Here is a 15,320-nt window from a genome sequence, read left to right on the forward strand (position 1 = left end):
GAGTGGTAGTTTTGCCATTTTTGTTTTACCAAACTCAAGATTTTATAAAATTCCGAGTTGAAAATTACTTAAAATGAATGTAGTGCGGAGGTGACGTATACGCCATTACTGATTTTGTATAATTTCATTTTCATGCCTTTATTTATTCCTCTTCTTCCCAAAAAGTAAATACCAAAAAAATCAAATCTTCTGAGTTTCAAAAAAAAAAAAAAATTACAGAGCTGCTGATCACAAAAAATTGACTGAAAAACAAGCTCGGCCACCATTTCTTGGTAGAAGGGGGAGGAAAATTGGAAGGAGCTAGGGTTCTCAAATAAAATTGAAAATCCGATTACACAAATTGGGAGCTGGGTTGGAATGAATCGAATTCGAAATTCGCAAATTCCAGAAAGTAAAGGTCAGAATTTCAGCTGTTCTTCCCCAAAAGAGCGAATCTGTTTTTTTTTTTTTTTTGTTGTAAATTTTGAATCTCTGAATATTGGGGTGTGAGAAATTTGGGAGGATCAGAACAAAGGGAGGTGATTTTTGGGTGTTTCGATTTGTATGAACAGTTGGTGGTTGGTGGGTAACCGCCATTTGAGCTCAATTCTGTGAATTTGCAAGGTACTGGAACTTCCAAGAACTCCAATTCAGCGATGCGCTGAATATCTGTAGGTTAATTTGTAGAAGTAACTTGTATTTGATTTGTCTAAACACAATAAAAATATGCATGCCCGGAATCGGAATCCTGGAAACGGGTACAGGTCCAATTCCATGGGGATGGGCATGGTTCCCAACTCTCGAATCTCCCCAGAGGGTTCTATGAGGGGGCATGGCTTTTACAACTCGGAACACCGCAACTTCAATCGGGGTTTTGGCCGCCCGAAGTCTTTTCAACCCCCACCAGCTCCTCCACCACCACCACCTCCTCCACCTCGCAAGGGCGACATCTTTATGGAGGCGGGGCGCCTCGCGGCGGAATATTTGGTAGCTCAGGGACTGCTGCCTCCGAATGTGCTGTCTGCTAAATGGCAGAACTCCAAGAAGCAAGTGGGGGAGTTTCAGGAGGCTGATCAGTTGCAAATTGCTGAAGAGGGCCGGACTTCGGCTCTTGCCCGGTTGGGGAATTCGGTTTCGGATGGAGGGTCAAGAAGGGGAAGGTTTGGTGTTGATGAATTCAGCAGCAATGCAAGGAATCAGTTCAAGGGAAGGAGGAGAAATGCAACTGGATCGAATAGGGGCGGTTATGGCTCTGATTGGGGTCGAGAGTCTGGCAGGAGTGGCTCCTTCACTGATAGGCACAGTATGGCTACCTTTTATATGGAGGGTGATGAAGGTTCGGTATCTGGACAGCATGAGGAGCAGAAGATCAGTAAAGATGTTGGTAATAATGGATTGCAACAGAATTCTAGTCCAAGCGAGTTGGGACCGAAGAGCGAGGACGCAGTGGATTCAGAATCTAACTTGGACAAAGGTCAAAACCCTGATGAGGATATGAGTTCAAAGCCAAGTTCTGGAGCTTGGATAGATGGTCCAACTGAAACAGATGAAGTTGGTCAGGAAACCACCAAGGTATCTGATATAGAGATTAAGGATCAAACCACCAATGATGAAACCGAAAAAAATAATGTATCGGAGAACTTACCAATTCAGCTTAGCGTTTTGGAGGCTGAGGGTGAGGGTGATTCTTCAGGAAAGAATGATACTAATTTGCTGACACTCTGCAAATTTGCCAAGGTGCCCACCAGAATACGCTCGTCGTTGACTTCTAGGGGTCCAAAGGTTGATCCAGTTGCAAATATCCAGGAGGGGAGCACCTATGACAATGCTGTCCAACCGGCAGATTCTCAAGTTTTAGTTGAAAGTTGTTCCTTTGATGTTTCTGCAGGTGCCACTCTATCACACAAAACTCCTCAGGATAATGGTCTCAACCCTGAAACTTGTAAACCTCAGTCCAGTCAGCCTGCTGAAACTTTTGTAGAATTAGATCCTGCATATGGTATGGAGCAAAATAAATATGGAAGATCCCAGTCTTTGCCAGGTAGAGCTTTTGTTCATGAAAACGAGCAAGAATCAAGTCAGGGACCAGTAGGGTTTGGGAGTTCCAGCTTTGTAGCTAAGGAAAGAGGTGACAAAAGGCCTTTAGAAGAACATGATAAGCTGGAGGGAGCAAAAAAACCGAGAAAATGGCTTCCTTACATGGTTGCGAACACAGATGAGTGTTTCCAACTTTCTAACTTGAGTGAAAAGAAAGAAAGTTCGCAGGAAGAAAACGGTTCTCCTGGTGAACAGGTAATTATAGCTTTTGGTCATGAAAGCTCGGTAATGAATGATTCCCATTGCCAAAAAGATAGACGTGAAGCCTGTATTGATTATGTGCAAGAAAAGCAGCTTTTTCCAAATTCATTCAAGATTTGCGACCTTAATCTCATGGATGCACATGAGAATCGTGACAGTGATCATGCAATAGATTATCCAGCTGTTTCTGGAATAAAGAAAGAAGCTGAACCTGTTGATATTGATTTGTCAATGAGTAACTCCAACGTGTCTGGTGAAAACAGTAGATGCACTACCGATGTTAAAGAGATTGAAATCATAGATTTAGAAAGTGACTCCATCCAAGAAGAGACCTTCAACAATGCCGAAAGAAAGTAAGTTTTTCCTAGTTGCATTCCGCTGCATGAGCATTGATTAAGTTCTCCCTTTAATTTAAGTTCTTTCTGAGTGTGTCAAGTAAAGCTGATAGTAGTTTGTACTTTTATATATCTTTCTGAATTTCTTTGACATGTATTTATGTTTCTGATTTCATGTTGTTCAAATATACAGGACAGAGACTGAATCTACTCCTCTGGAGGGCTTTTCCAACCATGCGCAGAATCCTAATGATATCCCCGATGTTCAAGATGGTTATGGGCTTACGATTTCGGAGTTGCTGGGAACTGATTTCCCAAGTTGTTCAACGGCACCAGGGGATCTTAATCCATTGCATAACGAAATTGTCCTTCATAACGGAGAGGTACTGACATTTGTTGCTCGATAAAGTTGTTAGTTCAGCAGATACAAAACTTATGCATGAATCCATTGTCCTGGCGGTTATTTGGTCTCAAAAGCATATGCATGGATTACTTGAACTTATACAACTGCACACATGCTTGTATTGCATAATTGTTCCCATGTGGTCTTTGTCCTTGGCTGCTTAATGGTAATGCACTGCTATGTAATTTAACATACAGTACACAACTGATATTTCTGTTTTTTTTTTTTTTACTGATTGTTTCAGGAAGCTCTTGCTGACGATGATTCGATATACATGGCACTGGGAGAAATACCATTAAGTATGCCACCTTTTTAATTCACTGATTTATTTTCTAATGAATCTCAAATACCTGTCAAGTTCTGCTAGGATGGTGTTGGATATTGTGTGTGTGTGGTAGAACATGTATAAGGTTACATGCCTTGTACCACCTACCAACAACTTGGTACACAAATGTCCCGATATTTAATCAATTCTGACAGCATTTGTCTGCAGAATCTTACAATGAGTGGAATAAGTGGTTTTCTTTCTCAGGCTTTTAAAACTGTTTCACTACGGTGATGGTGGTTGAAAGTCTTGAGGGAGATTTTTCCTTTCCTTTTAACTGCTTATCTGTTTGAATGTGTTGCATGCACACTTGAATATGAGATAGGGGTGGGCGGTTCAGGTGTGACATATAAACCTTGAAAAAGTTATTTGAGTTCCCTTTTAAAAGCCGTTTGAAATTTAAAAGTAATACCGATAACTAAGTTAAGAAAACACATGTCCATTAATTTACTGTAAAAAATTCAGAGACCTAAGAATCATTATATGGTTTGGGAATCACGACCTGAAGGGTTATGATGTTAAAGTCTTGGGTTGATCAGCATATTTTGCAACTAGGACTGGAACAAATACTGACCTGTGGGTTTTCAGTTTCCTCCGAAATCTAGGAAGTGCAGCTTATTTCATTTTTGTTTTGTTATGCATTTACCTTTAGTTGTATTGTTATGACTCTTGTGACAACAACGCGCCTGCAGTTTCTTATTTTATAGGTCAAAACTTTGTTCCTCTTTTAAAAATACTTCTCCATTCGTTTAATTTTCATATCTAATACTTCTTAAATTACCTATGCAGCCTTTTTGAGACCCTGGGAGCAGCCAACCCCGCAGGAGTATGAGAAGCCCTTTTGATCCAGCCATTCGCAATATTGCTCGGATGTATAATTCGGTATGCTTAGATCATTTGGGGTTCTTTTGTCCCACAATTAGCTCTATATAAGTGACAATCTTTGCTTTGATTGCTTTTTACTTTTTTTTTTTTTTTTTAAGTTTGTTAAGGGTGCAAGTAAATCTCTTCCTCTGGTAGGAAGTTCAAGGACGTTGAATGCTTTTGATTTTCTGTTACACCTCTCTTTTAACATGAAACATTTTAACCGTGTTGATTCGCATTTGGCGGTAATGGTTGAAGACCCCATTTGTTATTCCCCATTGACGTAACAGATGGATGTTGCACCTTGTTCTTACATGGAAAATGTTTATAGTGTTGATTGTCAAAAATGGTAGAAGAACTATCCGCCAATTTTCTTGCTGACTAAACATCTATCGACTCTAACAAGTTCTGTATTAGGTATTAATACGCAGTAATAATCAACTCTATTGAATATTCAAAAACTTACTTGCAACTGGACAAAAATTTGACAATGTTTCGTTTTATGGTTTGTCACTTTGTCATACTAATTAATTCTATTTTATTTTTTATTTTTTTATTTTTTTATAGCTTGTCACTTGCATCTGAAAAATAAAAATAAAATAACTAGAATTCGATTGGAGACGTATATCACTCAAGTAGATCTGTAGTAGAGACCACAAAAGGTTTTGAATGCAGAAGATTAGAACTCAAGAGAATGTGGGGTAGCAAAAAACGCGAGAAATTTTTGTGTTAGGCCACGTGCACACATGTTATGTAACATTATGTAAGTAGAGGGACACTTGAAATTTTTTTTTTGGTATAATAACATATGGTGTACCGTTCTATTTTCTCGGCACATTAAAAAATCTCTCCAAGTATGCACCCTCCATATCCTTTGATCATCGTAGTTGATGTATAATACTTGGTTCCAACAAGCTATAATTTGAAAGAGAGGAGAGAAATGAATATGAATGTGTGAAACAAAATTTGAAAATATGAAAGTGAGAACAACGTAGTTAACCGTTTTTACATGTAAAAGAACTTTTCATCTTTAGTTTCATTTTGTGTTCCATTCCAAATTAATTTTTCAACATCCCTTTATATTTTAACAACAATATTAAACCTTCAGTCGTAAGTTGTTTGCATCTAATTTCGAACGTTATCCTACAAATATTAGCCACTTTTACTAACCTTGTATATTTTAAACATGACCTACTTTTACCCAACCGTTGAAGGATTTTGCTTTATACTAACCTTCTCGACAAATTTGTTGAACGACTGTTCACCAGTGTAAACGACTATATAGTGAACTTATCACTTATATGTGACTGCACCATTTTGTGCCTTTTTAGTAAAAAAGCACAAATAAAAATTGTACATGAACCTAGATATTAGTAGGTTTGTTATATCATTTAGTTTATAAATTTTAGGTCAAAATAGTCACATAATATAGTTAATCCGGTTTTTGGACATGCTGGTGACATGGGGATGTAAAAAAAAGAATATAATGAAATAGAGCTGTTTTGAGGTACTGTCACATCCCGTGTGGGGCGGATCACTTCACGGGCCTGCTTCACCACCGTAGCACGATATTGTCCGCTTTGGACTTACCATTCCCTCATGGTTTTGTTTTTGAGAACTCACGAGCAACTTCCCAGTGGGTCACCCATCATGGGATTGTTCTAGCCCTCTTCTCGCTTAACTTCAGAGTTCCTATGGAACCCGAAGCCAATGAGCTCCCAAAAGGCATCGAGCTAGTTAAAGATGGGAATATACATATAAGGATCACTCCCCACCCACATCATGGGATTGCTCTAGCCCCTTTCTCGCCTAACTTCGGAGTTCCTACGAAACTCGAAGCCAATGAGCTCCCAAAATGCCTCGTGCTAGGTAGGGATGAGAATATACGTATAAGGATCACTCCTCTAGGCGATGTGGAATGTCACATGTACCCTATGAAATTAGGCATAAAGCGAAGCCACTACAAAGAAATTCTGAAAGATACAAAGAAAACTTCGAGCTCACCTAGACCTCTCCCAATAGTATCTAGTAGAAAGACCTGTTGAAACTGCGTGTCTCGATTCATACATCCTCGACATGAACTAAAAACCAGAGTAGGAATATTGGTATGTGGTGACATTTTAGATGTTGTAAATTTGTTGGCACTCTCTCATAATTCAATTTAGAATTATCCGAATTATTAAGAGAGGGGGAGAAAAGATAGGGTTAATATTTTGTGGTGTTGGAGATGGATAAAATCATAAGAGGGCATAATGTTGCATGTCCTTGTCAAACTATGCAATGCCAGGTGTGATTTCAACTGTTTCTTGTCATGAAGAGGAGAAAAATTTGCATGATTACGTAAAAACACCCCTTTTGATAATGACATTATTATTATTATTATTATTATTATTATTTAACGTTCGATAAACGAAAATTTGTCGAAAAGATTTTATGTTCGTTATTTTGTATTTTAGTTTGAATCTCTCGTTTGAAAATTTGTCGAAAAGATTTTATGTTCGTTATTTTGTATTTTAGTTTGAATCTCTCGTTTGATTCAAAGTAGTGTTGGAGACATGCAATGGTAAAAAGAAACAACAAAACTTTCTCCACCGACGCTTCATTTCTTACGTGAAATTGACGTCCAACCTCCAAATGCTTATTTGGCATTTTCAAATCGGATTAATAGTTCCCGTATTGATAGGGTATTCAAAAGATAGTCATGTAGTTCTGCCCAACTTTCAATTCTTATGTAAAATTGATGCCTAGCATCCAAATATGTGAGAAGGCTAACAAAGATAATAAATGTGTGAAAGCCTGGATAGAGATCTGAGAGGAGATTCAATTACATAGACAAAGACACGAAGATCATTAATCCGATTTGACCTTTTGCATTTGACAAGGAGATTGTCTTATAATCAATGTGACTTAGCAAGGTTAGTTGATTGTTAATCAATTTACACTAGTTCATATCTCAACAAATTACATAACCTAGATCATATCTCAAACGTTTCACTAAATAAGTCCATGTTAGTCTATTTTAAGTCAGTTCAGCTTAACTTTTGAAGCTAATCCAATCCGAATTTATCTGATACAACAAACGTATCTTATACTCTAGTTCAAACCCCCACCCGATAAATTACATAATTTAGAATAATTTGTCTTTCTCTTTGCTCAATTATTTATTTATTAATTATCAGTTTGCTGACTTTGGTTCTAGATATTAAAGCCGGTCCATATGGACTGGACCATATCATGGCAATCGCATTTTACTTTCAAAGCAAAAGGAATAGAAGAAGCAGAGGAGATACGACGTCGTTGGGGGTTACGCTGGATCGTGTGAGAGAGGGTTGCAAGAGTCGTCCGACAGAGAGACAGCGTTAAACAAAAGTACACGTGGCCCTATTTTATAACGTTAAAAAAATTATTAAAAAAATATAATTAGATCTCTTCGGTATGTGTTACGTTGCTGTGGGACCCACTGGATTGGAATTAACACCAGACATCTAAACCGTTCCATTGCTTTCGCGGTTTCTTTTTGATTTCGTGATTTTACTTGGTCATTTGTTGTTCTTGTTTTACCGTAAAACAGTAAATATTGTTTGTCTCTTCTTTCAAATAACTTACCAGTCACGGTGTAAATTAAGAAAAATTAATAAAAAAGGTTTGAAAATTTTAAGTTTTAACGATAAAGATAAAATAAAGGGTAAAATGAATAGTACCATGATTGACTTTTAGTATAAAAATTTGAATTTTTTAGTGTAAAAATTTGATTTTTCGTTAAAGTAAACAATACTGGAAACTTTTCGTTAAAGTTCGCTATAAATTAATCAGAAACGTTTAATTGGGCAGGCCTAAAATCATATTAAACAGGTGTCTTATTCCTTTCGACCATGATTTCCATGCAGTGATACAGCTTATAAACAATCGTGGCATGTGGGAGGGTTTGAAATATTGAAATAAAATTGCCCTTAATTGATCGGAAATGATTTCTACACATTTTATTTATTTTTATTCATTGATTTTTTATACTCACCATTTGATTTAAACGGTTAAAAATTATTATGAAGCGTGTGCATGTGAAAAAATAATGCGTTAAAATTAATTCTTGTCAATTTATTTTCTTCTAAAACTTTTACATCTTACATTCTTGCGGGAGGATTACTTTGCCGACATCACCGAAATGGATTATGGGGCCTGCTGGCTGACCTAATTGTGACTGCGAGTGCTTGGTAAAGAAAATTAGAAACTAAATCGGTTAATGTCGACAAGTGCCAACCTATAGCTTAGCTATAAGTGTATATGTAACAATTGTACAAAGTTTTTTAGGTACAAAGCTGATAAGATGTAACAATGGCTTGAATTATATAGGACAACATATATAGAGAAAATGTTTCATTCACTTTCAACCTAGATTGGAGTGTAATCGTTTTTAGGGTTTTGTCATGTATGAAAACTAGCTTTCACATTTGCATTCTCTCTCCTTTCGGCTGAACTTCCTTGACCTACATGCGTCCCTGCTGCAACTCGACTTCCTCCATCACAAAGCCACCTACTCTCATCTTCCTCCATCCTCATTTTGCTGCTTTGTGTTTGAATATAGGGAGTAATACATAAGAAGCTAGATTCAACTAATTTTGATTAACCATCTATTTTAAAGGAGTAAGAAGAAGGTAATTGTGAAAATGAAGAGAAAAACTTGCATGCATGGATTGTTAGTAACTTGTGTCACACAATTAAGTCAAGTCTAACTTATATAATGTTGTATTTAGCGTACATGCCGCACACAACGAGTGAATGTAAGTTTTTTTTCCGATATTTCTGCCCCTGCTTGATGCGTAAAAAAAAAAGGTATGGATAAGAACTTTTTCTTTTGAATTGAAACTAAAAGCAAACCCCTTAAATCAAGACAAAACTTAGTAACCATCTGACCTAATATTTGGCTCAGCCTTCAAAACCACTCAGCTAGGCTTTATGATCAATGACTCACCGCCTTGATCTATTAAAAAAAGCTTACCACTTACATTAGCCTTAAATAAAGATCACTATTGATATATTCTATTCCTTTTTCTAGTAATTGCTTTCCCTGTTGAGGAAAAAGCCTTCGAGCAATCGGATAGGATGAGCTACATAGCTTTAGCTACATATATAGATAGTTTCCAATTCTGTTTTCAAGCCAACAAGATTACTCTATTTCACAACGTCTGGGTGAAGTCACCGAAATAAGGCCTAAGTTATGAAAAGAACAAGTATCTAAACAAAGTATAATTAAATGAGTTGATCTTTAATTTGGTCCTAGCTAGTTGCAATTGCTCTTCCACCTAATTTGATGCAAATGGATGGTATTTAATTAATCTCGGGGAGAGAGAGGGGGGTTGGGGTTGGGGTTGGGGTTGGTCTGGTGGTTTCAGAGATTAAGGGGTCTGACATCCACACACCCATTTTTACTTCTCACACATCTTTTTAATTTTCGATCATTAAATCGGGTGAATTAAAGAAGATCAAGTGACATAAATTAATAAACGTGTGTGAGAAGTAAACAGGAGTGTGTGGATAGTACACCCCCAGATTAATTATTGGAATACAAAGACGAGTTGAGGGTCAAGTAAATAGAGTTTTTATAAGTTTTTGCTGTGTTTGTTCATATGAAGTCTTCTTGTGTTTTTTTTTAGCAATGCAATCCACACAATCATTTTTATCTTCTATATGTACACCCTTCTTAATTAAATAAATTGAAGATAACTAAATGACAGAAATTAAAAATGGTGTGTAGAAGGTAAAAATGATTGTGTATAGTGCCAACTTTTTTTTTTTTACACATTGTTTGATAGTATCTAATTTTAATATTTCTTCTTAGTGAATATTAAAAGAGTCTTTTAAAAAATTTAAGGAACTGTTATTAGCACTCTAAAAATCTTATTATACACTCCTCACAAGTGTATTTTTCTTTCTAATTATAGAAAGTTTGGAGTGCCAAATGAGATTTTTGAAATGTTAATAACAATTCCCAAAATTTATTATTATTAAAGAGAGAGGGAGGGTTCAAAACTATTACAATAATGTAAATGAGAGAGTTTTGAACTCGAGATACATGAAATGAATGGAAACAACTAATATCCTATCCACTAAAATATTAGACCACATACAAATATTAAAAGAGTCTAATTCAGACATTAATTGTTATTTGTAGTTGATAGATCACGGACATGCATGATTTATTAGTTGGATGCAAATGCCTCCAACCCTACCTAATCTTATTGGTAATTTAAAAAAAAATGAAAACTGAAAAACGACTTTCTTTCTTGAGTTTTCAAAATTGTCCTTTAGTTTTCACTTTGTAGTTTTTGCACTTAGCAAAGGACTAACTGAAGAAAACTCAACGTTTGTTGGAGGGAGACTCATAGCGAAGCTTCTTTTCCAATGATTGCAAAATCATTAGAAATTGGTATAGTCTTTTCATCCTAGAGCCTCTACAATAGTTCTTGGGCTCGCAATGTTCTAGTTCACGTGACTCGGTTTAGGGCGTAGGACTAAGGGTTCTCCATGATTGAAGAATCATATTGTATATTTATGTGTTTGTAATTGTAAGGTTGTGATGTTCTTTTGACATGTGTAATCTCTTTAGTTGTTCTAACTTCTAAAAGGCATGTTTAGATCATCTCCAACCGACCTGGCTGATGGCCATAGGGTTAAAAATAACTTGAAATGACATGAAAATCGTCTCCAACCAAGAGTTAGGCCAAACCGGGCCAAAACCACCAAATCAGGCTAGCGAGCTGGCCATTTCCAGCCAGCCAGCCCGATGAGCCCAACCCATTTTTTTTCTTTTTTTCTTTTTTTTTTTTAAATTCCAATTTTTTTTCTACACCATTTCTCACATACTTTTCACCATTCCATATATCTTACCTCATTTTATTTCAATTATCACCACATTTTATTCTCTTCCAATAATCTTTCCTTTAATTTTTTTTCAATAATTTTCAAATGGCCACTTCTTTTAATAATCTTCCAATATGTCCAAAAATCTTATTTTAATATGGTAGTTTAGTTTAATTAAAATAATAAATTTGTTTGGCCTATGACCCTTTGGCACTCTCAGTTGGAGATGTTTTTTTGTCAAAATGCTATGTTTGGCTTATAACCCTTTGGCCCCCTCGGTTGGAGATGATATAAAATATGACATGTCACTGTTCATTAAAATATAATTTTTTGCAGGGCTATAGGGCTAAACATAGCCCTTTGGCCCTTCTTCGGTTGGAGATGACCTTAATATGTATGTCATATGAATGTTTTTTTTTTACTATTTTTAATGGAATTTCTTTCACAAAAAAAAAAAAGAAAAAAAACGTGTTTTGTTAGCAAGAAAAAGAGATTTGGGGATGGAAAATCACTTCCTTTCCCATGTTTGATAAGTTCATGCTAATTGCAAAATTTTACTGCTCATTTGGACTTTTTAAGTCCACGTTTAGAGAGGAAAGGCAAAAGTCCACACAACGGATTTTCCTTTTCCCATTCTTTTTGCAACCATTTAATGTTAATTGCAAAATTTTAGGACAATAATACCCTTATTTAATATTGAAAACCTCAATTATACTCGTAATAACTCTTCATATCAAAATTTTATTTTCCCACTTTATCTTCATCATTAAACTACAAAACTAAAATGGTCTCTCTCTTCCTATTTTATTTCCCAACTTCACCAAACTTGGGAATGGAAAAATGCATTTCCCATACCCTAGGAAAAACCATAGAAAATTATTTCTCATGAATTCTTTTCCGCATGCGAAACACAAAGGTAAAAGCAAACACCATAATAACAATTAACCTAATTCAATTAAGTCCTTGAAGTGCTTCAAAAAAAAATTTATTTGTCAAGCTGTTTTTTCTAATGTAATACTAGTAAACTAAATAAAGTTTGATATATAAAATATTCATAAAGTAATTTTTAGGGCTTATTTCCAACATTTTTTTTCAGCTTCAGATGGTAACAAAGGACAAGCCACATTGTGCTCTCTTGCTGCAATACTCTTCATAGCTTCTTCAAATATCACATTTCCATGGTCACGTACCCCCACGTAGAACAAAATAGGGTGAAGCCATGCAAAGCATGTATGAAAGGCATACGACGCCGACGCCGACGGTGATACTTAACCTCGGAGGATAATGCTTACAAAGTGACTGGTGGCTGCAAAAAAACTCTCCATGCCTTTTTCCTTAATATTTAAGGATTTGATTAAAAATGCTCAACTGTAATTAACATCTTTATTTCATACTAACTAATGATCAAAGGAAAGTTGAAAGTGGTCATTTACCACAGTGGTGGAAAAGTATTGAACCCTTACTTGACAACATGGGTTCAAATTCCGTTGGTAGTTAATCTAACATCTAATCTAACAAAATTTATTGTTTGACAAAAAAAAAAAAAAAAAAGAAGATCAAAGAAAATTTTTTGTTAATCTTTTCTATTAATTTCTAGCCGGTGTCGATAGAAGTTTCTAGCCCATTTTCATCTCATCACATATATCTACATAATTGGAATCCAAACAATTGTTGTATATAATAAGAGCGGCATGTTCCTTTGCTGTCCACAATATAAAAGCTTGCTTGTCGATACATATGATATATAAAAAATCAAAAAAGTAAGAGAAGAGGGACACATGTTCCATGTGCCTTCCACACATATACACATTGTGTAACATGATTGTTCTTTTTTATCATATTATTAGGAAGAGCTGAACTATAAACGTAGAAATAGAAGGGAGAATACGGTGATGATTATATTAATAGTGGTAAAAAATATTAGTAACTAATTAAGGAGCTTCTTACATTATATAATAGTAAAAGAAGGTTGCCTTTGCTAGTGGTTTAACCTCTCACAACTTATTCCCTCATTAATTTACGAACTAATTACACATATTCTGTTCTGTTTTCAAATTTTCAATTCACATATGCATATATGTATCCTATATTTCTCAGTAGTTTCATCACGTTGTGAGCAAATTAAGTAGAAAGGATTATCTAGTCAGTGAGAATAGTTCTCTATTTAGCTGGAGAAAGGCCTTTTCTGGTTCTATTCAGATAGTAAAGATATACAATATAACAAATATATATATTCGCAATGAATTTGATACTTAATTGTAACTAGTTTTTAGGAGCATCTCTAATGCATCGGAAAATTTGAACTCAAATCTTATATTTGACTAAATTGCTAAAACTCTAATATAAGCTTTGAGTCCAATATTTTATCCTTCAACGCAAATAATCAAATCTTAAAACTCAAAATATTGAACTCATAGTGGAATTACACTCCTACAGTGGATCAGAAAAACTGCATGTGATACCAATATATTGAACTCATTAGTGTTATACTTATAAACTAATTTTGTAAAAATGTATGACTCTCACAGTTGTTGAACTCATGCTAGTGTAACAGTAGTGTTATAAGTATCAAATTCAAGTTGCCTAGGTCTCAGACTCATTCAAACGGTTGTGGAATGCCTAAACTAGTAGGTTCTAAAGTATGACTCACACAATTATTAAACTCACACTAGTGTAGCAGTATGCTCTAATAGCGTGTTTTGTTGTGATATTGTAGGTGCATAGCAAATGTCTTTGTAAATTGCAAATATACTATGTCAATAATATCTCCCCTCCTACATTGAACAGAGAGAAAATTATTAGGATTTTTATTACGGTTGATCACTAAAATTATACTTTCTAATCAAAGTGATCATGAAACAGAAAATTCATCAATTTAGTCCTTGAAATTGAATCATGCATATCCATTTGGTCATTCTGTTGCATTTTTGTCAAATTTTCTATTAGCGTGTTAATGTTGCACATGAGTAAACATCCAATTATATGATGTCATGTGGATTAACTATAAAAATTATTGTTTTTAAAAAGATTTGAATAGTAAAACTAATAAAAATAAATAAATAAATAAACAACTTGAAAAAAAAAAAAGATCATCGTCATCTTCAAATATCAAATTGATGAAGACGTCGAGTACTTTTTAAAACAATATTTTTTATGGTTAATTCACGTTATATGATTAGATAGATGAAACTCACTTGTGTGTTATATCAACACACAATAAAAATAAATAAAAAAATGCTAATAATAATTTTCTAAAATAATCGAAAGATTAAATTGATTTGCGAGATGCCATTTCCGAGATTAAATTGACGAATTTTATATTTCAATGACATTTTAATTGGCTGGTGTGTTGAATTGATGAATTTTCTAGAAAAGGAAAGGCAACACCTCGAAACCCACGCGGGCTTGGGGTTGAAGCAGTTAAAAGATAACGTTGAAAATGTCAAATACTCAAGCCAAGCCAATAGTGCCATCTAAGATCATCTCTAAAATTTAAAGTTAAAGTCAAATTTTAAATATAAATATATATATATAAATTTTAAAAGTTTATGTAACACTTTAAAGTTTTTTAAATTTTATTCTCTATTCAATATGTCAAATTTAAATTATTATTTATTACATTGTTTACCTTTCATAATTGTAATAAGTAGTTTTAAAACTAAAAATAATAATAAAATTGATGAAAAACATTCATTAATCACTAAAAATAAATTTGAAGCTGCTATCAAATTTGACAATAACTCTCTTACTACCATTCCATCTCATGCACTTGAAAATTGACATTTCAGTTAGAAAACATTAATGATGTCCTTTTTTATTGTTATTGCTTAAGTGGACTTTTTAAGTCCTCCTTTAAAGATTCTCTAAATGAGCACCTTGAGATTAATAATTTATTGCTTTCAAGTAATCAAGGCATTGGAATTGTGGGAATAGGTCTTTGGATCTGTGTCGAGAAGAGAGATTAAGATGGTTTGAGAAGCTAGAAGGACATTGGCTAAGAATAAGATGATAAGAATACAGAAAGTTAAAATAAAATTAAAAAAAAAAAAACATAAAATTAAAAAAAAAAAAAAACTCTATTTCAGAAGTTTAGCGGTTAAAATTTTTTATTTATTATAAACTTTTTATTTAAGTGTGATTGTGTAAATCCTAGATTTGATTTGATTATAGTTAATATTTCATATTAGGACTTGTATTTTTTGGAAGAGAAAAATTTCTTCTCTCCCTTATTACTATAAATAAGGGCACTGTGTTGGGG

At 34.5% G+C, this 15,320-nt stretch overlaps 1 protein-coding gene across 1 annotated transcript; it reads left to right on the forward strand.

Annotated features, from left to right (window-relative positions):
* LOC137715165 (uncharacterized protein At4g26450) lies at positions 1-4,475 on the forward strand. The gene is made up of 4 exons (XM_068454398.2): positions 1-2,630; positions 2,806-2,995; positions 3,260-3,314; positions 4,130-4,475. The coding sequence occupies exons 1-4, from the start codon at positions 706-708 to the stop codon at positions 4,183-4,185; spliced, it is 2,226 nt and encodes a 741-aa protein (XP_068310499.2). The 5' UTR covers positions 1-705; the 3' UTR covers positions 4,186-4,475.
* The last annotated feature ends 10,845 nt before the right edge of the window (positions 4,476-15,320 follow it).

This window comes from Pyrus communis, chromosome 3 (genome assembly GCF_041283825.1).
Source record: "Pyrus communis isolate YQ-2024b chromosome 3, ASM4128382v1, whole genome shotgun sequence".
NCBI classification, from domain to species: Eukaryota; Viridiplantae; Streptophyta; class Magnoliopsida; order Rosales; family Rosaceae; genus Pyrus; species Pyrus communis.

Coding starts and splice junctions, on each gene's coding strand:
- LOC137715165 (XM_068454398.2), top strand. CDS start 706: ATGCATGCCCGGAATCGGAATCCTGGAAACGGGTACAGGTCCAATTCC. Junction 2,631..2,805: donor TTCAACAATGCCGAAAGAAA/GTAAGTTTTTCC, acceptor TCAAATATACAG/GACAGAGACTGAATCTACTC. Junction 2,996..3,259: donor TTGTCCTTCATAACGGAGAG/GTACTGACATTT, acceptor TGATTGTTTCAG/GAAGCTCTTGCTGACGATGA.